This window comes from Mastomys coucha, unplaced genomic scaffold (genome assembly GCF_008632895.1).
Source record: "Mastomys coucha isolate ucsf_1 unplaced genomic scaffold, UCSF_Mcou_1 pScaffold15, whole genome shotgun sequence".
Lineage (NCBI taxonomy): Eukaryota > Metazoa > Chordata > Mammalia > Rodentia > Muridae > Mastomys > Mastomys coucha.
The window spans coordinates 90,489,971-90,511,823 of NW_022196897.1; the positions used below are offsets into that span (position 1 = coordinate 90,489,971).

A 21,853-nucleotide genomic window follows, 5' to 3' on the forward strand; every position below is an offset into this window, starting at 1 on the left:
AAGCAAATGCAGACTAAGTGTTCAAAGGTTAAGCAATAGCCAGCCACTCATGAGACTACAAGTAGCAACACATTGTACAGATCTTTTGCTAACATCCCTAACACAAGTTTTCAGCCATGTACCTCATTTCCCTTTTTAAATGGGAGAAACCTCAAATAAAACAACGAAGTTCTTCTCACAGTAATGAACTTGGTATAAGGGGGGCTGACTTCCCAAGCAGAATCCAAGCTTTTGTCAGAACTGGACACGTTGGTGAGGTTAAATCTTAACATGGTCTGCCTATCCTATCCTCTAACATCTTAATGGTCCAACAGAAGCATTCTATTTTGCTTGAAAACCTATTTTTGTAGTTAATCTATAAGTTGTGTCTGGTACCAAATGTTCTGCCTGCAGTTACTGTTTCTCAGGATCTACATTTATAGATTTTTGTAACGTTTTCAAAGAAACATGTTTACCATACATCCTGTACTTTCTTTTACAGATGAGGAAATAACACAAATGTGGAATTTCTTCCAAGGTCATTTAGATATAATCATCCATGGTGGACTTGCACCACATGTCTGGCTCAGTCCAATGTTGTTGTTCTCAACTTTTCATAATAGAAAAAAAGGCTCTAGTAAACCAAACTTTCTGTGTAACTGCACACTAATTATCAGTATCCCTCTAAGTTTTTTTGTTTGTTTCAACACAGGGTTTCTCTCTATAGCCCTGGCACTCACTCTGTAGACCAGGCTGGCCTTAAACTCAGAAATCAGCCTGCCTCTGCCTCCCAAGTGCTGAGATTAAAGGTGTGTACCACCACTGCCCGGCCCCTCTAAACTTTCATTACTAGTTACCACCTTAGGTAGAGGAAAATCCAAAGCAGATTTTCTAAAAGCAAACCACAACTTTTAAAAGACTAAATCTCCTTTAAAGGTAAGGAAGATGGTATGAGAGCAAGGCTCATACCTTTAGAGTCTGTTGATTGATTACCCAAGCAACCTGGCCTGCAGTTCTAGTACTTACCTGGTGCTTTACAGAAAGTCCTGAAAAGATAATTTTACTTTTCACCATATTTTTTTTTCCCACACGAGTTCTGTTAATTTAGGTATCAATCCAGTTTCTTTGTGGCTTCAGAGGGGGTTGCTGTTGAGTTAGGTACAGTCTCCTGCAATCTTAACTATACACAGAAGTGAAGTTGATGAGGGTCCAGAATAAATAGTTTTAATTTACAGATCTGATCCCACAAAAGGTCTTGTGCCAAACTAGGGGAAATATGAGGTGGAAAGAGGAAGTGATAAATTCTAAAAAGACAAAGGATGAGCAAAACTGCTGACATATCTGGAACAGTTGGAACTAAAACCACTGCCATGGGTTGCAGAGACCATGCTGGTCAAATAGGCCAAGTTTACTAAGTTAAACTTGAACTGTAGTCTCTATCTCTCACTATGGCCAGTCTCTGGTCTCACCACTCCCACTCTGTGGAAGAACCCAAAGCACATGCCATTGCTCTGCCTTTTTCTGGTCAAGAGTCAGGATTTTGGTAAATTGCTAATTTGTGCTTGGATACCAATGAAGCAAATATTTTGGTGACAAAATAAGAACACTAAATCAGCCAGGGGTGGTGTGGTGCACACCTTTAATCCTAGCACTCAGGAGGCAGAGGCAGGCAGATCTACAGAGTGAGTTCCAGGGCAGCCAGGGCTATACAGAGAGATCCTCGAAGAGGGGAAGTGAGCAGGAGTGCGTGAAACAATATTATGGTACAGCTGAATCATTTACTTAACTTCAGTAAGAGCTAGATTCTACTTCCTCTACCCTCACATATGTGTGTGTGTGTATGTGTGTGTGTGAGGGAGGGAGGGTGTGTGTGTGTGTGTGTGAAGGAGGGAGGGGGTGTTGGGGGTTAGTTTCCAGTTCAGTCTTGACTACACTGCGTTGAACACACACACAGTAGACATTATCAGATGAATATATATGTACATTTAACTTCACACCACATTTCTAATTTCACAGTAATCGTGTCTAAAGTCTTAAGAAGCTGAAGGGAAAACCCTGATCCAGAAAAGCTGAATAGGACTTGCTCAGATCCTTGGTTCTGAATTCAGAAGGATGTATGGAATGACTACAGAATTTTAGGCAATATAGCAATTCTTAGGGGAACTTTAGATTAAATTCTAAACACCTCAGCTCATTTAAAAATCCATTACTCTCCACTAGAATGAGATAATGCTACATGCATGCCATGCTTACCAAATATAATAATAAGCACCTTAATGTCAAGCACCTCAGAGATCTTCACAAGAATAATATAAGGTAGACCCTGCTTTTGTGATATGTGATTGTTTCCTTTTAAGTTGCTGCTTCTCACTTAAATCTTAAATTATGGGGCATGGAATATGATGGTACTGTCTTCTAATTTTTAAGACCAGAAAAAAAAAATCTCTACTATAAACTGCTATGATCTAAATCTTAAAAAGGACTTTTGATTTACATCAAAATGCTTACTCTTATGTTGGAGTATTAGGATTTTAATATAAATTATTTTATATTTACAAAATATGCACATAAACCTCTCACACCAAGAAACACAGTAAAGCTATCTAATTTTCTCTTTGAGGAAAAAAAATAGATTTGGAAACCTAAGGTCCAATTTTTTTTTCCATAATTTTTCCACTGAAAATTTTCATAGGGGTAAACTGGAAACGATGTCAGTGCTTAATTCATGATATAGTTAAGTCATCACACATTCAATAAAAGGTACCGTGATTAAAGGTCCTTTGTAAAACTGTCTAAAGACCCAGGGAAGTGCTCACAGGAAAAGGCAAGATAGTAGATTATAGAATAACCAAGAACAGCTAGAAAAGGAAGACTGGCAGCCAACACCACAACACTGGCATGGCTTTCTGGGTAATAGCAATACTTAGTTTCTTCATATCTCTACCTTCTAGTATTCTATCAGAAAAAAAATCCTTAAAATGAGTTATATTTATACAGTGTTGAGATTTAGTGTAGTGCCTTGGACGCATGCCTCTTCTGACTGCCTCAGCGCTCCTTCTGGCTCTTCAAAACAGTGTTGGAAGCCTGACAGAAAGGCCATTTTTAATTTATATGTTTGAATTTCTAACCTTCTACTTTGATAGAAGATCAAACAGACATTTTTGGGAATGGAAGGTATGAAAGACGAACTGACAGTTATCTGCATAGTTTTAAATTTATTTCATCATAAGTTCAAGACCTTTCAGAAAGTATTTGTGGTATCCCTGGGACACAAGAGCTACTACATAAGCCTGGGATTCACACTAGGGACTGTTGCTGCCAAAGTGCTATAGTAATTCTAAGTCAGCTATGAACTTTATTCTACTAACTGCAGGTGTTTTGGATTTTCCTTACTGTCATTTCCGTGATAATTTTGGTGGTAAAATAAACATGATCTTTCCTAGGTGAAAGCAGAGTCTGTGATTTCAACCGGGCAACAAAGCCATCCCCAGACAGTCAGGGTTACAGACTCTCCTGATCCACTCACCATTTCTCCTGATAACAATGACTGGCAGAGCCTTGTGATGAACCGACTAACTGAAATTGAAAAGTTACTAAGCTTAGAAAACGACAACCAGCCCAAAAGAAGAAAAGTAGCAGAGATGCTGGATAAAGTAACTGATTAAATGTTGATAATGCTTTCAACAGTGAGGCTGATACACTCGGGTGAAGGACTGTTCATGTAAACTTTATAGCTGTCTTCACTTCATCTTTCTCTACTATGATGCCGACTCCATCTTGTATTTGCAGAGCTTGCTGTTAGCACCTAGGCACCTTTAACTTGTCTTCCCCCTTTCTTTTTATTTCCTTCAAGCACTGTTTGTTAGTTCCTTTTTTGTTATTGATTAAATTCATTTATTCACTTTACATCTCAATACCAGCCCCTTGTCCTCCCAGTATCCCCTTGCACTCCCAGTATCCCCTTGCACAGATTCTTCCCACTCTACCTTTCCCTTCTCCTTTGAGGAGGTGAAGCCCCCTATAGGTATCACCCCAACAGCCCCCTATTAGTTCCTTTCTTTAAAGAATTCAAATATGATTAAGACTAAGTGGCCCTTTGAAATGTTACTTTTTCTAGAGTTTGTGATACTCCTTAAAACTGAGAAAATAAATAGCCAGATTAGTCAAATTTTAGTTGATAATGTTTTACTATGACTTAGAACTTTTTTTCTCAAAGAACAAAATTATTTGCATAAAAATTCAGGTATCTGAAAGACTCAGAAGGCTATTTTTCACTTTGTTCAAGTTCTGTTTCCAGGCATTAAGGGTGTCGTAGAGTTGTTGCCACTGCTGTTTTCCAAATGTCCGATGTGTGCTGTGACTAAAAATTAAAAACAAACTATTAACCAACCGTCTTAAGTGCTGAGTATTCTTTCAAAATACTACACAGTTGAATCTTCTTCAAATTAAATACAATTTAAAGGTGAAGGAAGATTTAAGTATAAGCTGCTTATTCTTAGGAATGCTTTTACCATAGATCTCTTCTCAACACCTATAAAGCAGACACAAAGTCATTAGTATTCTAGCCAGTACTTAGCCATTAAATGAAATGTGCTGGAAAATAGGACTCTTTCATTAAATAAGCTAATCACATTCAGTCTGAACCTTAATAAAATTATGATAAACAGCCACGGTTTAACTATAGTCAACTGGTAAGAACACTACCTTGGTTCTCTAAACATTTAAGTGAAATAATCAGAACAAACTAAATTGTCCTACAGAAACAAATTATTATAGGCCTTACCTGACAACTACTTTTCTTTGGGTCTGATCGATTTTGCAGTAGACCATTTTAGTTCTTACAGCTGAAAGAGATGTTTTTTACATGTTAGTTATATAGACAATTTCTAAGAAAAAACAGCTAAGGTATGACCAAATTGACCAGTATAAAACTCTTACAGTGCTGACAACATTATTTAAAAACAATACAAAACAAAACAGCTCTTTGACTCTAATAAAGAAAATGCAACCAAGAAGGTTACATAATTTAGTATCTAATGACTGCTGGAACAAACTATTCAGTGTTATAATGTTTTTACTGGGGATTCTAGTTGAAAATGCAGGTGTGGTAACTCATACCTATAATCTCAACACTTGGAAGGCTGAGAACAGGAGAATTGTCTTGAACTCACAGCCAGCCTGGGCACAGTTTTGACCTGGTCAAAACAAAGAATTCTATTCTGTTCTACAGTGACTTATAGGGAGAATTAATTACCAAATTTACTTCTTTAGATGACTACTGGAAACTTAGATTATTAGAAACCAAGCCAAGTATAAAAACCAAGTTCTATACATTCTCTTAACTGTGCAATCTAACTTTCACAATGAAAAGGCTTGGTTAATAGTTACCTCACTCTACTTGCAGTGATGTGTTTAATCCTTAGGATCACAAATAATGTCCATATTCCTGTCCTATCGGAAGCTGTGGGTTAAAATCTATGTTCTTTTTGTTTGAGACAGTCTTGCTATGTACCCCTGCTTGACTTGTGGTAGTCTTTCTACCTCAGCCTCAAAAATGTTAGGATTATAAGCATGCATCAGTACACCTAGGGAAGCATCCCTGCTTCTAACTATCATATACTGCGTGAGACTTTGGAAAATAGGACAAAAAAAAAATTAAATTAAAAAAAAATAGCCATTTTATTCTACTACAAATAAATTTGATTATCTTCCACATACATCCACTACAAACAACCCAGCTTTATTAGCATAATACTCATTTCAAGATAACATGATCCACATTCTAGAAAGCAATGAGCAATGTTCTACTGCCTTACCATCAATAACAAATGCTTCAACATCATCAGCTCCAATCTGTAGCTCTTGCTGCATTGTGTCAAAAGAAATCTCTTTGTTTTCCACTGCCATTCCCATAAAGGTGAGGAGTCTCATTTTCGCCATATTTTGCTCATGTAACAAGCCTAAATTACAGAACAGTGAACCCTGTTGAGTATCCATGCAAGGCTTCCACAATCACACGTAAGTAGTAGTTTTCAGTATGTGTGATTACATAGCTTACACATAGTAGTTTACATAGAGCAAAGCTGACAAGTTATATTTGACCTTAGAGTACTGAGGATTTTTTCTAAACTATCATATTTTATGGTAATCAATAGCAGAATACAGGTATTTAGGTCTAAAGTTAAGCATGGGCTACAAACATGTTTTTAACAGATATGCATGTTTGATAAGGCCAAAGAATAAAATTATATAAATCATTTAATATTTATATCATAATCTCTAGTGATATACACTATTACAAGCTATTAAGATCACAAAACCCTTTAGACCTGGAAGTAAATATAATGAGCTTTCTTCTTCTTAAAAATAAGTAAATAAATAAATAAATAAAACCCAAAGATCAAGAATTGACTTTTAGTTATAAAGTGGAATTATAACCAGAGAATTTAGGCCCATTTATACAACAGTGTAAAAACTCCAAATAATCTACAAATTCTAAAGGTCTTTGGATTTTTTTTTTTTTTTTTTTTTTTTTTTTTTTTTGAGACAGGGTCTCTCTACATAGTCCTGGCTGTCCTGGAATGCACCATACAGAGCAGGTTGGCCTCAAACTCATAGAGATCTGCCTGCCTCTGTCTCCCAAGTGCTGAGACTAAAGGTGTTTGATGTTTGGATCTTTAACTGGCTGTAAGCAGAGAATTACATCAGAATCTTATGTAATTGTTTGGACAGTACTGTATTATCAAAACAAGCTTTAAAAAGTAACATTATCTCAAGTGTATTATAAGTTATTTAATCACACATGAATAAAATGACATAGTATTCATGTATTATGGAAGAATAGGGAAGCCTATTAATATAGGACATGATCATCTGTTAATTAGCTGTAATTGCGATACAGGCTTCTGATTTGGCACAGATTCAACAAAAACATGATCATAACTCAAATGAATGAGGTACACAAGTAAGTATTGCTGAGTTTAATGTTAATCTACAAGCTCAAAAAAATCAATTAGTGCACATTAACCCTAATTAACAAATGCAAATCAGATGGTGATTAACTTTCTGAAGCAAGAAGGTAGCCACTGGGTAACCCAGATTACATGTGGACATGTTAGGGCAATTTGGTTGACACAAGATAATGGTACAATTGGCCCAAGTTGTCAAGTTAATTAAAAAAAAATGTTTTGACAAACTGATGCCACCTGTGGAATGTAGTACTTATAACATTTAATAGCATTTCTCTTAAAGCATCTATAAAAAAGCAGATTTCTAGTTGAAGATGTTCAAAAACAAAAGGCAAATTAAGGAATTTCTTTTTTAGTTGTCACAGTAAACTAGCAGTTAGGAATTTGTTCCTATCAATATTAAAAAGTTCTCAAAAATCTCTTAGCATTCTTAGTTATATGTGCATAATCAGTCCTCTGATTATGAAAAACAATACAGACTTTTCAAATTCTGAGGGTCTGATTAAAAACTGCATGCACGGGTACAGGTGCATGTGCTTGTGGAGTAGTGTGGAGTAGGTGGGTAAAGCTGTAGCCTCCACTATCCCTTCTCCACTTTCTTGAGAAAGGGCTCTCACTGAACCTGGATCTGGCCATTCAACAGACTGCCTTGTCTGCAGCCCTTGAGCTGTGCCTGTTGTGCATGACCAGCACTGGGTAACAGACCTAGACTCAGCCAGCTTCTCCATGGGTGCTGCGATCTGACCCTAGTTTGCATACTTGCACAAATACTTTACTTACTGAGACATCTCTCTAGTCCTAAAAATACTCTTTAAAATAGTTTACTGATACTCTTGTGCAGGACCCCTACTATAAATGAAAATATATCAAAGGAATGAAAATTATTCTTGGAATGAACTACATAAAATCTGTTATTTCAGCCTAAAAACCACATTTATAGCCATTACTTTTAAACAAGGAACCAAATGTACAGGATTTAGGACACCTGCTCTGAAAAAGCAAACTATTATGCAGGGGAAGCCCGACTTACAAAGCTGAAGGCAGCGGTGCTTTGGTTCATGAACTGGGCTCCCTTCCCAGAGGAAGGCTGAGGGCTCTCCATCGTATTTCAATTTTAAAGTTATAAAAAATCTAATTTTATGGAAACATTTATTCATTACTAATATGTCAAAACCTTAATGCAGTAATAAAAAAATGTGCATCATTGAGCAATTTCTGCATTGTCACTGACCCTTGTCTTAAAATGCTGCAATATAGAAAACGCAGTTTTAATGCATGCAATAGCTTATGAACCAGTGCTCCTTTGAAACAGTCAATTACACATCGATGGGGGAGTGTCAAAGTGTTAATTACTACTCCTTTTGCCTTGGTGCGTAAATAAAGAGGTTGCTGACATTAACATTCCATCACACAGCTTCATGCTACAAAGCAAATTAACTGGGACAGAATGTGGTTTTCTGGGTCTAGTGCACCTGGTGAATATTCTACCCAGACACTCATGCATCTAATCTTGGTATATTTCAAACACCATATGTTCAAATAACTCAACCTTCCTTCAAACCAATGACTGTACAGAATGTACAGGTAACAGGAATAAAGTTAACCAAACTACAAAATGAGCTTAGTTAAGTAAATTCTAGTAGTCCTCTTCAGTATCCATACCTCACACAGCCAATAAGGTTAATTATCCATTTTAATATGAAACAAATCAACTCTACTGTATTTTAACTGCTACCTACCAGAAAACTAAAGTCCCTTTATTTCAGCTGACTTATGCATTCAAACAAAACCAAAAAACTAGTAAGTTAAGAACATTAAAAACCTGTTCAAAAGCTGGCAAGATGGCTCGGCCTGGAAAGACACTTGCCACCAAGCCTGAGCATGATACCTGGAACCACACAGCAGGAGGAAAGACTGCTCCTGGTTGTCTTCTGATAGTCATACATACGTATGCATACACACCCACATTAATACTAACATTGTAATAAAAATACAAAACCAAAGAAACCAAAAGAACATCAAAGACAAAATCAAGACTTCTTATACTGTCTTTAAACTGTAGTTCAGAGAACTTTTACTACTGTGTAAATACTACTACACATTCATTTTGATAGTAGAGTCATCCATATATGGGATATTATTTATTAAAGGGGAGAGAAACTTGATATAATTCTGCAACTATACATCAGCATGTATCTAAGCAACAATGTAAAATATGTGTGTGTGTATCTCAGTCATAACCATTAGCCTTTCATCATCAAATCTTATTCTATGCTAGGTGTGATGGCTCCATGTGAATTCCTGTCTCTCCCTCAAAAAAACAAAAACAAAACTAACCCAATCAATATCCAACACTTACCAAGTGAATCTATGAAGTCTTTGTTATTCTGATAGAACTTGACATACGATGCCAATTTAGCACTCACAAAAATGGTTAATAACTACAGAGATAAGAGACAAAATAATATCAAGACAAAAGCTATATGAACACTCAGGATATTTTATGACTTCTAACAATAATTCTCCATATTTAATGTAGAAGTCTTTATCAGTATACGGCCCAAACACCATCTAGTTCATTTTAAAAATGAACCAATCAGGAAGTACACTGAGCTCTAAGCTACTTAGCCCAAATGGAAAACAATACAAAATAATTACTTGTGCTTCAAAACTATGAACATGGGGTTCATTTGTTTCTGGAGAATGTCTTGCTATATATAGCTCACACTGGTCTTGAACTTATGAACTCCTTGCCCCAGCCTCCCAAATGCTGGCTATTTGACCAATACTTGGTAATGACCAAGACTGTGGCTTTTTATTTTAATTTGGGGTGGTAATATTAAATAATAAAAATAAATGTAATTAGCAAAGTTCAAAATGGCCAGGCCAAGACAGAAGATAAAGGAACAGTGTTCAGTGGATGGAGAAAGCTGGTTCTACCAGCCTGTTCCCAAGAGAGGGTAGGGTCTCTCCAGTAACCTCCTTCATGAATACAAAACAAGGCAGGGCTGCTGTTTCAGTATGTAAGGCTCTGGAGAGAATACAAGTCACACCAAGAGACAAACTACTTACATCATGGATAAGCTCGCCTTCCAAAAATTTGACTGGCTTTAGAGTAAGGAGATGGTCAAAAAGAAAGGCATTTGGATCCTTTAGTGCCCGCACAATACACCTTGATAGGAAAACAAAAAGTAAGCCAGGTCTCTTGAAATCCTAGCTTGTTGCTGATTATTTCATAAATCATAAAATATATTTAATTTAGTAATCTAAGTTCAATATAGGATGGACAAGATACAAATTCAGGTTAAAACGGGATAATACTATTTCATTGAGGGTGTGCCCCGACAGCTAGCTGTAATGCTACAGCAATAAGCCGCTCACTGTCCTCCTGGCCACTTACCCTTACAACAGCCTAACACATGTCCTCATGACCACTTACCCTTACAACAGCCTAATATGACCATTTTAGAGATCATGAAAGGCACTTGAGAAAAACAAGAAACTCATCTAGCAAATGCCAATTAAGTTCTGTGGCAAAAGCTTAAACACTGTCAGTCTAACTCCAAAGCAGGAACCCCTGGCATGTTCAAGTACACATTCAATAATAACCCTTTACAGAAATTTCATAAAAACCTAATTCTAGCCTCACTTTATGTTAATGATACAGCACAAAATCCTTATTTTCTCATTAGCAAATGGCTAAATTTTACTAAGTAACCAAACTTTCTCCTATCTAAATACCTTATTAAGAAACCCTGACCAGAGAGTGAGTTCTAATTCTTCAGTTGCACTTACTAGCCTCTAACAACACAAGCCTGTAGTGTAAATACCAAGTACTGTTTTCACACGCAGTATCAATCCTGAACATGCTACTGACTAGCTCTGGCCTGCTAGCTGTTGCAGAGATTAGTCAGTTGCTGAACTGAAGTCTGTAGCTCATCTTAAGTTGATGGTTACCTGTGGGCATCAACTCGAGCCTGGGAAGCATTGTCCTCTGTGTAACTCCCGAGCAGTTCCACCATGACCTTGGATGCAGCATCACTAAAGAGAGGATCATGTCAAAGGTCTGAATTTTGGGGGTCACTCTCTCTACTAAAAATACTTACCCATATATACATGAAACAGTGACCGAGATGGCTGTTTATTTAAAAAAGAAAAAACTCACAGTACCTGTCAAACAACTAAGGAAAACTAACAAACGATTAAGTACCATGAAGAAACTAAAAGGCAAGGGAAAAGAGAAAGGGCAGAAAGTGGGGTGACTTTATAGAGTAAGTAGAGTCTCTGAAGGTGTGTTAGGTAAACTGAGACCCTAAAATAGAAAATCCCCCTTGACCCTCTAGTCTTGCTGTAAAACACGCTAAGGTGAAAGGCAGGGCAAGATGACTTGCCAGGCAAAGGTATAAAAAGGCTCAAGTTAAGCTGTTAGGACAGTGTGGCTGTTGAGCTAACATTTAAATCACTGCTTAAAATAGCTTTCTGATGTAAAATATCCTTAAAATTATGTGGATGGTCAATCTTTACTATCATAAAAGGGGTAGATTAACTGAGCACATTCAATCGATTTGGAGGCTTATACATGCTTATTTGGCTGGGGATGCAGCTCAATGGTAAAGTTCTTGCCACGTATGTGAAAGGCTCTGGACTCTAGCCCCACTACCTCCAAAAACTAAGGATTTATCTTTGCCCTTTCTTACTTTCTTTAATTGATGGATTTTCAGCTAGTTCAGAAACTGTTGCTAAGCTGAGAAAAATTGGGTTTTTCCCCTTTTCTTTTCCTAGAAATTTTTTCCCTTCCTAACTGCATTCAACCTAAGAAACACAGTAGGAATTATGTTTGCCTTAAGTTCAATGATGTATGTATATTATATATGTGTGCAAAATGTTAAAACATGGCCAAGATAAATGGTTCAGGTTTAAGGCATTTGCTGCCAAGCCTGATAAGCTGGGTTGTCATGCATATATATATATATATATATATATATATATATATATATATATATATATATATATACACACACACACATATATATATACATACATATATATATATATATGTATGTATATATATATATGCACAGTCTAAAACACAGTGCTATCTATAATTATAAAAATCCAAAGGAAAGCATTAAGAAACCCATGTACTACCATAGTTTGTTATCTATTCTCCATTCCAGGAACACTATGTCTTAGCAATCACTGTGCATTTTAATCTAGTACAATACAAGTCTTTTTATTAAAATCAAACACTCCATTTAAACTGTATAGTGTGGCATATGACATATAAGGGCTTAGCTAACTAGCATCACTCTTTAAAATGTAGGCAGGCACATGGTACACAAACATACATACAGGCAAAATATCCACACACATTAAAAACAAAACAAAACACCCAAAAACCCTTAAAAAGTAGACCATTCTGAATGGGATAGGCAGCTTATTGTAAAGAGTGAGAGAGTAAATGTTTTTAAATGTTTTGCAGGCTAATGGGTCTCTGTTCTATCCATTCAATTCTTGGCAAAACCAAGAATGTGCACATGACATGCATAGATGTACACCAACAAGTTCTCATATACTAAAATTTGGATTCCATATAATGTTCCTGTCATGGAATACTACTCTTCATATGGCCTTTTCTCCCTCAATCACTTAAAAATGTTAAAACATAGGTATCTGAGGTGGCTAAGGCACTGCTGTCAAGCCTGACAACCTGACCTGATCCTTAGGATTCACATGGTGGCAGGAAAGAACTGACTCCCACAAGTTGTCCTTTGGCATCCACCTGTGCACCATGGCACATGTACACAGGCGTGTACACACACACACACACAAATCAATATATTTAATACATTTTTTAAAAAGTAACAACCATTCCCCTTATGAGTCATACAAAAGCAGGTACCTGGCTCCTGTGTAGACCGGGAAATGTATGGTGATCCTGACCTGACAGAAGTTCCCTACTCTAGGGTGTGACAAACAAGAATATGACACAGGTGCAAGGTGTGTGCAAGAAAGGTGCACTGAGAGAATATTTAAGCACAGTTATCTGTAGTCGGGCACTATAAAACTGATAAGATAGCTTTCATTATTCACTGAACATAATGAGTGAGACTTTATGCTGGAAATCTGTGCCACAATAAGGATTCTATACTGGATCAAAACAAATGGAAAAACTATGAAACATGCTGAAATTTCAAAGAAAAGTCATGCTCATCAGAGAACACAGAAGACTACTTTGAGTTCTGTAACAATGCCGACAAACAATGGTGACTTGCAGACATAGTACTGGAGAGAGAAATAACTAGGTATGGCGATCAAGAGAAGATGGAGAGAGGCCAGCCAGGTTCAAATTATCATCCTGACATTTACTGATAAGGAATAGAGACAAGAAGAAATGTCAATTCATTTTGGTTACACTTGAGTTCATTGTGCCATGGGCTATACACAGGCGATCAAACAGAAAACAGTCACACATATAGAGCTCAAGTTTTTAGTAGAGCAGCTTGAGTTACAGACATGGATTTTTATTATAAAGGTGTGAAGAAGGGCCTGGAGATATGGCTCAGAAATTAAGAGCATAAGCTACTTTTGCAGGGGACATGGGCTTGGTTCCAGCACCCATACCAGGAAGCTTACAACTCACTCTAACTCTGGTTCTAGGGCACCTGAATGCATACATACCCTCTGGTACACACATAAAACAAAAAATAAATTAGGGACTGGGCGGTGGTGGTGCACACCTTTAATCCTAGCACTTGGGAGGCAGAGGCAGGCAGATTTCTGAGTTCGAGGTCAGCCTGGTCTACAGAGTGAGTTCCAGGACAGCCAGGGCTACACAGAGAAACCCTGTCTCGAAAAAAAACCAACAACAACAACAACAACAACAAAAAAAAAAAATCAGGAAGGGGGGAGGGAAGGAGAGCCTGAGGTAAAAGGAGATTAGAGTCACTACTGAAGAGAAGAGCTTGAGAGGAGCGCAGACACAGAGTGGTGTACATTGCATCTGTTCTTTAGAATAAAGGATTAGATCTAAAACATTGCAGTTTAATTCTCAGTTCAGAAAACTAGGAAGAAAGAGCTCTTATACGTTTACAAAGAGATCCAGGAAGTTTCACACTGCATGCCTTTGGAAGGCATATCCCACCAGTTTAAGCTAGCACTGGACAGCGACTCACATCTCTGCCTCTTGTAGCCACTGCTTGGCCATCTGATTCATGTATACCAATTGCCTACTGGCAACTGTTCTAGTGACAAGTCCCCCACTTCATGAAGGATGTATTTGAATGGGGGTACAACTAAACATTAAGTATACTGTATTCTATGGTAACAGAGATGGAGAGGAGGGCTGCTAGCTGCAAAGAAGGCTGAGAAGGCCTTCCAACATCTGGAACCTCTGCGCGGCAAGAGGAAGGGAGCCGCGGGGTACCTAGGCAGTTTTCTGCGAAAACTCAATGTCATGGTACTAGAGTTGGCTTTGGCTGTTACTTGGAATGCAGCCCTGAAGGGCTCTCTCTAGAGGACAGAGTCTCATCATCCATATTAAATAGAATTTCTGTCAGCTGTTTGACAAACATCAAAATGAGGACTGCTTAGTGGGCAATTTAAATAAAGTAAGAAAGGACAGTGGCTTAGCCATCTGGTAGCAATAGAAGTGACACGGTCAACTTTAGATTTACTGAAAGCCAAAGGGTTTGTTGATAAATATAAGACAGAAGTCAAAGATGAATTCCAAGTTTAGGTCTTAATCAATTGGAAAAATGGAGATGGTTAATTTCTTGGGTCCAGGGGTGAAAAAAATCTATGGTTTACTTTTAGAACTATCAAGTCTAAGATGCCTTTGATACACTATATGGGAGATGTTAAATTGGAATGGACACCTGAAGTTCAGAGAAGCAGCAGAAGAGGTAAAAACCCGAAATCATCAATGTGTAGAGAACATTTAAGAATAAGAAGATTGCTCAAGGTAGGAGCACTCTAAGAGACATTGGAGTTACAGTGCAGCTGCAGTGACTGGAGGACTGGCCCATGTTAGCTGCCCAGATGACCAGTGTGCTGCAGGGAATATAAACTACCAACACAAAGAACCCTGGCTCCTCCACAACTACAGCAAGCAAGCAAACCACAAAGAACAAATACAACAGAATAGGTAGGTAAGACAGAGAGCAGTAAGAATACCAGAGGGGCCTCAAAATCCAACTGTAAAAACTGTTTCAAGGAGAGAAAAAGTGAGGCCTGTGAGAAGACTCAAAGGCAAAGGTACTTGCCTAGAAAAGTGGAACATCTGTGGAAGACCTTCAGAAGCTATGAAAAGGCAGAAGGAGAGAACTGACTTCCCTAAGTTGTCATCTCATATTCACTCACTCCTGTGCCCCTCCGGCACATTCTCCGCCCCCACACTAATAAAACTTTTTAAAAAGTGCTCAGCTGTGGTTAAGTATACTGTAATATGCAAACACCAGGACAGATCCAGTAGTCCTGGTAGATGGTACTGACCTATCTCGTTTCTCTGAGAATAGCTCTGGAACTCCATTATTTCCTTTCCATTCATAATGGACTGAGAGCCAAACAAGCAATGATAAAGGGAAATCCTTTAGAGAGGAGGTACCAACTCCAACCAGCAAGCACCTTACATTCACAGGCAATCAGAACACCCATCACCTAAAACCACTGCGTTGGAAAAACCAATTTAATTCTTAAAGGCAAGCTTAAAAATGAAAAGGGCAACAGGGAAGATAGTCCTATTCAACATTAACAAGTATTTGATTAGTAATGAAGTCTTTAAAACTCTCTATGTGATGTCCTTAACAACCTGATGCAAGGAGTAGAAGGGTACTATAGCTACACTCAGCAGCCTATTCTGCTCAGAGCCATACAAATTAACTCAAGGTCTGAACCCCAGAGGCCTGATTCCACAGCCCGTATGCTAAAATACACGTGTCTCATATCGTCTGCATGTACTCTATCCTGGTTAAAATGCTGTCACAACCAGGCCACCATAGAGTAAACTACCCACTGCTTCAGAATATAGACTACAAAGGTAAGTACTGTTTGCTTATTATAAAACATATCCACCTTCACAACAAAATCACAACTTTCTTCTTGTAATTTTTATAAAACAGTATGAAAATATTATAATGTAACACATAACAACTGAATTAATCTTGCTAATACTGGCACTAAAAGCTATTATGAAATGTGTATAAGGAAATTAACTGAAGAATGGTGGGGTTTTTTGTTTTTAGAAGTATTAAACACATAAGAAAAACTTAGGTCACGCAGCTAGGATTAGCCTTCATTTAAACAGCCATATAACATGGCTGACTGCAGGCACTTAAAGCTAGGATATGGAATAGAAGGTATTTTGGCCAGTGGGTTTGATGAGTTGAACAGAAAGAAGACTTTACACCAAGACCTTGCCGGAACCCAAGAAGAAAGAACTCATTTAATTCTGTGGTTCTCAGCTCAGAGCAACTTCCTTTTCTCAGAGCCCACACCACCCTCTTGGCTGGTCTTAAACTCACTATGTATACACCTCAGAGGATGGCTTTCAACTCCTAATCCTGCTACCTCCCCAGCACTAGGATCAGAAGCACATCCCACCACACCGGGTTTTAAGTGGTTCCAGGTATGGTGCTCAGGGATCCACTCCTCCCACCTCTCTAACTACACCATGTTAGCATCAGGGCATCCAAAGCCTGTGGTGACATATGGGCGGGTCAACAGACCTGTTGCCAGGGCAACAGCCACCATATTCCCAGAATCCATTGGGCTCACCTCCCACCTTTACCTGCAGCCACTATGTCAGAACCCATATATATATGAGGAACATTCCTCCATCTCTCTCTCTCTCCCCCTCCTCTCTTTCCGCACTACTCACCCCCCCCCCCCAATTAAACCTCTTACACATGGAACTGTTTGGGCCTAGTGAGTGGTATGTTCTGATGAGACCCGCCGTTCTAACACATCACACCACATCTCCAGCTCTCTAGTCATGTACCCAGTTAAGTCTTTGCAATTACTTAGGAGCTAAAGATTTCTGATGACCGTGGAGAACAAAGTAAAACTACTAGTTCAACTTGTCTTCAAGAAACATGTCCTCTGCTACAGCTGGGAGTCAGTACTTCGGAATACCTTTTCTTACAATCCACAAGCGCCTCGTAGAGCAGTCTTAAGAGGGTGTGCTTCTTTTCAGTGGTGAGCTTCCAGTCAGAGATCCACTTTCTCACCTACAACATGATTTAGGAAAGGAGAGAATTTATTAAGAGAGCTGAGCAGCACATATTCAGTTTAGTGCACTCAGCACTAAGAAGGAGGGGCAGGAAGATCGGTTCAAGTTCATTCACAACTACACAGCCAGTCTGAGTCCACCTGGAGCTACATAAGCTCCTGTCTCAAAAAACTACATCCCACACTTCCCAAAGGAGAAACAAAGATAAAGTTCAGGATACATGGAGCTGCTACTATCTTAGCTTCATTTCCTACAAGCAGAGCACTCACTTGATCCAGTTCTGTTGGGATGTACTGGATGGCCCCACATGAGGCTGCCACTTTGATGAGGCTGCAGTACACAGTGTACCTTACAGGAGTATTCTTGTCCATCCCATGGAAAAGGTTGCTGAGCCTGGTTAACAAACAACCAAAGCACTAATTGAGGTTATCTGCTCTCGCCAAATACAAGGCAGCACTAATAATAACTTCATCTTACAAAAGAGGGAACTGAGGCACAGAAAGGTTGAGTGATTGCCCAAGACAGAAAGCTGCTGACAGTCTAATTCCAGAACAATCACAATTTATACCATATAAACAGCCTTTGAATGCTGTTTCTTAAAAAAAAAAAAGTACTTTTAATATTTAAAATTGTGTGTGTGTGTGTGTGTGTGTGTGTGTGTGTGTGTGTGTGTGTGTGTATGAATAGGTGCACAGGTGCTAGCAGAGACCAGAAGTATTGGATCTCCAAGAGTTGGGAGTTACGGGAAGCTGAGTCACCTGACAAGAGTGTTGGGAACCAAACTCTACAGAGCCATCTGTCCACCTATGTCTTACAGTCTTAAACTTACAATTGCAGTCTCAAAGATGGGCGTTCGCCTTCCCGAAACTTGACCAGCTTTTCACACAGACTTTCAATCAATGCTTCTTGCTTGTCTGGTTCCAGGATCAACAGGAGGGACACCACACTGTTCATCACACTTTCAACATCTACATAGGCATCAAGAGCATACTCAGAAGAGAAGCAACATTTAGCATGTCTAATTCAGCATATATTTCTAGTGTTTCAATACAAAGATGCTTAAATTACAGTTTGGCTATTGTGAAAGTTTAAGAAGGCCCTGATTTCAGGGACAGCTTTAAGTATACAGTATCCATGAATTCTCACTTCACCAGTACCACTGTAGAGCCAGCATTCAGAAAGCAAGTGCATGACTAACATGTCCATGTTTTCTTTTATGATTTTTAATGGCATAATATCCAATCATCTTGAAATTACTAGCTGGATTTTAGGTCAGGAGGTCTCAACTGAAGAAAACTTTGAACCTCATGTAGAGAATTACTAAAAATGAAGGGCTGATATATTCCTAGCTGCTTAACTCATTTTCAAGTATTACAGATATTAATTGCACTCAAAATTTAATCTTTCAACTTTAACAAATATTTCAGAGATCACAGTACAGAAACTGTACTGTGTATTGAGAAGCTGTATCTCAATAGGGAGCAGCCTAACAATTAAATATTACTTGAAATAACACCCTCTTCATCCAAACCTCTACAGTTCATTTTAAAACCATCAACATCTACTATTTCATATATGTACATATATACACATACATATGTGTATATATATACATACACATATATGTATATCATATATGTATATCATATATAAAAATATATGTGTATATGTGTGTATATATATGATATACATATATGATATACACACACATACACACACACACAAAAGGTTTCCCCAGAATGGCTTACTTTATAGGTCTAACAGAAAAAAACCAAAATTATATGAAAAGATTACATTAAAAACTGATTGAAAAATTTTAATTAAAAAATATTTTCATAATGTATTTTTGATTGTATTCTTTCCCCTCCACACTGCTTAAAAATCTTAAGTCTCAAACCAAAGCATATAACTGACAAGAAAAATTTTAAGGTAGAGTTCTTATGAGAACTTGTAAGAAATACTCTGTAGAAAGAATTAAAACAAACCTTTATCATCTTCCTTCAGACACACATCACAGGCTTCAATAATCTGAGCTAAATCTACATGAAGTCCACCTTCCGAGTTCTCTTCTGAGATCTCAGCTCCTTTTGATTTCAGATAAGCTCGAAGTTCGGCGGCCTATGAATCAAACAGGGTTGCTAAATCTCTAGATCCACTTGTAAAACTGACTTATGACAAAACACAAATATCAAACCCACCTGCTCTGCTTCCAAAGTAACATACAAGTGCTAACTAATTGCCCTCAAATTGTATTGATTCTCTCCCTCCCTCTACAAAGTCCATGCAGGCACACAGTTCATAAAGATCATATTCAGTTTCCTGCCACCTGCATCCATCCACTGGACTTCCAGTCTATAGCAAATGTTTTCTTAATTAACCTAAGTGGTCTGCACTGGAGGGATGGGGACTAAAGAGAAGTCAATCTGACTTGGCAAAGTAGGTTCCCCCCCCAATAAATGAAAACTTTATAGCAGTCAAATGTATACATAAATAGCACTACTAAAATCACAGTCACCATCCAGACAATAGGTTAATTATTTGCTAATAACTTGAGAACCATTTGAGACAAGCATTTTGGGAGATACCAATATAAAAAGATAATGCCTGTCAGTTCAGCCTGCATTAAAATGTTTGTTTATCAAATTGGATGCACTGTGTAACAAGTATCTTAAAATGTAATATCACTCTCAGAGTCAGAAAGCACTTTTGGTACTATCAAAAGAACTACTAAATTAAGTCACTTGGATGTTTCCTACTTTACTTCCTAATTATAATCTTTAATAACTTTTTTCCTTTGATGGTTTGGCATTCATACACTGAAACATAAATGTAGATGACTTTTAAAGCTAATAGAATAAAAATCTAAAGCAGCAGAGTATGAAGTGTTCCATTAGAAAATGCACAGGTGGCAGGGTGAGGTGTTGGGCAGTGAGGTGGTGGGCTGGGTGAGGTGTTATGCAGTAAGGTGGTGGGCAGGGTAAGGGGATGGGCAAGGTGAGGTGACACACAATTGTGGCCACAGCACTCGAGGCAGGGGGATCTCTACAGGTTCCCGGCCAGCCAAGGCATTAACAAGCCATAGTGAAGCACTTCCCAAAAATCAAGAAACAAGAAAAGGGGTGGGAGATAGAAAAAGCACGGATGTCAAATTGTCTGGACAACGCCAAAAGAACTTAACTAACATAATAACTAATATTTTTAATCCCACAAATGTGTTCAGCTACCTCAGAAACCTAACAAACCCACAGATCTGATGGAATTATTTTTCCAGACAATAGCATAGTAATTTCATATAGAAGGTGGCATGGTATTATAAAAAAGATTATTTTGAAAACTCAAGTGTCATAATAGAAAGGGCAAAATAACACCAGAAATCATTTTTTCCCTTATGACACAAATATGTAATCTAACCAAGATTTAAAGTATTTGTTCACTTCCTGCTTTGCAAACTTTTTTCTTAGAATTAGTTAAGTCTAATCTTTTTATACCATTCTTGTTGACCACAAGTCACTCTACAATATGGCCAAATGACAAGAAGGTCTCTATTCAGACCCTGGACAGGAGTACCTTTTCAGTAAATACTAGCTAATTCCTGGGAACTCTAGCTTCCACTGCTATCAAATACTCTTTCTTCTCATCTTTCTATGTGTGTCTAACTTCCTCTCCTTTCTTGTTTAATGTATGGAACCCAAGTTTCTGTCAGTAGGTATTATAAAAAACCCACTTGTGCCCACATACGAAGAACGTCTTCAAAGAATAGTTTTGGTTATAGAAAATTCAGAGACTGTCATTCCAACAATTAAGCTTCTGTTACAAGAAAAACGAGAAGCCTTCTGTCCTGTACTCCGAAGTGTAAACCCCCACTAGTGAACTTCAAAGTGTACAGGATGGCCCGCCAGATGCTTCCGCCTCACAGCCGACTTGGGACAGGTGGGATTACAGGCACAGAAAATACGAGTCAACAAGTGAAATATTCGCCACCCTCGCCTGTGGCCGCGTTAAGGCCCGCATTTAGACGCTCAAAGTTGCTTCTCCCGGCCACACGCGAACTTAGCACACACTGTTCCCTGGCCGCGGAAACCCAGATGAGTCCTGACGTCCACCGGACCCGCGTCCGGACCCTCGGCCGCGCACGCGCCGAGACCCAGGTTAGGAGAGCACGCTCCCACCTCATGGGCTCGGTCCCGGGGATCTCCCGCACCCACTGCCCCGCGGGCCCCGCAACGTGCACCTGGTCTTCCTCGCTGATATCGATGAAGGCCGGGACGCTCATGGTGAAGGCCGGGCTGCGGAAGACTCTCCGCTCCAGAACCACGCCGACCGGAAGAGGGACCGGGACCGCGCGGTGTTCCTCACAACCGCTTCCGGGTCAGCCAGATAGGGCGGGTCTCGTGGGCGGGGCCCGCAGTACTACTTCCTCCCCGCCGGCCTCTAGTCTTCCTCGCCGGCTCCTACCTGAAACCCTCCCCTTCCCCGGAAACTTGGTGGGCTGGGCTCAAGCGTCTTCTGCCCTCCTGCCGCCTGTGGTTCCTCTGGCATCCGCGGAACCCTACCTGGGTCAAAGCCTCGGAACCTAGTGAGCTCTTGCTGACTCAGAGCTTTCCAGATGGTCTCTGTCCCTGAAGCCTTGGAACCTTTTTTTTTTTTTCCCGTGTTATGCTTCAACCCAGCTTGCTGG

At 38.9% G+C, this 21,853-nt stretch overlaps 2 protein-coding genes across 11 annotated transcripts in view; one reads left to right on the top strand and one right to left on the bottom strand.

Annotated features, from left to right (window-relative positions):
- The window catches only part of Ccdc73 (coiled-coil domain containing 73), a 118,509-nt gene extending 114,140 nt beyond the window's left edge, over positions 1-4,369 (top strand). For all 10 annotated transcript variants that reach the window (XM_031371225.1, XM_031371228.1, XM_031371223.1 and 7 more), the window contains one exon: positions 3,423-4,369. In XM_031371225.1, the coding sequence (XP_031227085.1) occupies positions 3,423-3,644 (222 nt within the window). In that variant the 3' untranslated portion in view covers positions 3,645-4,369. The remainder of the gene's footprint in view (positions 1-3,422) is intronic.
- On the bottom strand, positions 4,148-21,539 carry Eif3m (eukaryotic translation initiation factor 3 subunit M). Its single transcript, XM_031371234.1, has 11 exons — positions 21,407-21,539; positions 19,161-19,293; positions 18,005-18,143; positions 17,445-17,568; positions 17,079-17,173; positions 10,905-10,988; positions 10,020-10,119; positions 9,307-9,388; positions 5,796-5,939; positions 4,763-4,823; positions 4,148-4,339 (listed from the first exon to the last, which is right to left on the bottom strand). The coding sequence occupies exons 1-11, from the start codon at positions 21,446-21,448 to the stop codon at positions 4,219-4,221; spliced, it is 1,125 nt and encodes a 374-aa protein (XP_031227094.1). The 5' UTR covers positions 21,449-21,539; the 3' UTR covers positions 4,148-4,218.
- Between the last annotated feature and the right edge of the window lie 314 nt (positions 21,540-21,853).

What these genes read in the sequence shown, in the direction of transcription:
- Eif3m (XM_031371234.1), bottom strand. Translation starts at nt 21,448, where the DNA reads ATGAGCGTCCCGGCCTTCATCGATATCAGCGAGGAAGACCAG. An exon ending in TGAAGCATTTGTTATTGATG is followed by an intron (nt 4,824 to 5,795) that starts GTAAGGCAGTAG and finishes CATCTCTTTCAG; the next exon opens with CTGTAAGAACTAAAATGGTC. An exon ending in CAAAGAAAAGTAGTTGTCAG is followed by an intron (nt 4,340 to 4,762) that starts GTAAGGCCTATA and finishes TTTAATTTTTAG; the next exon opens with TCACAGCACACATCGGACAT.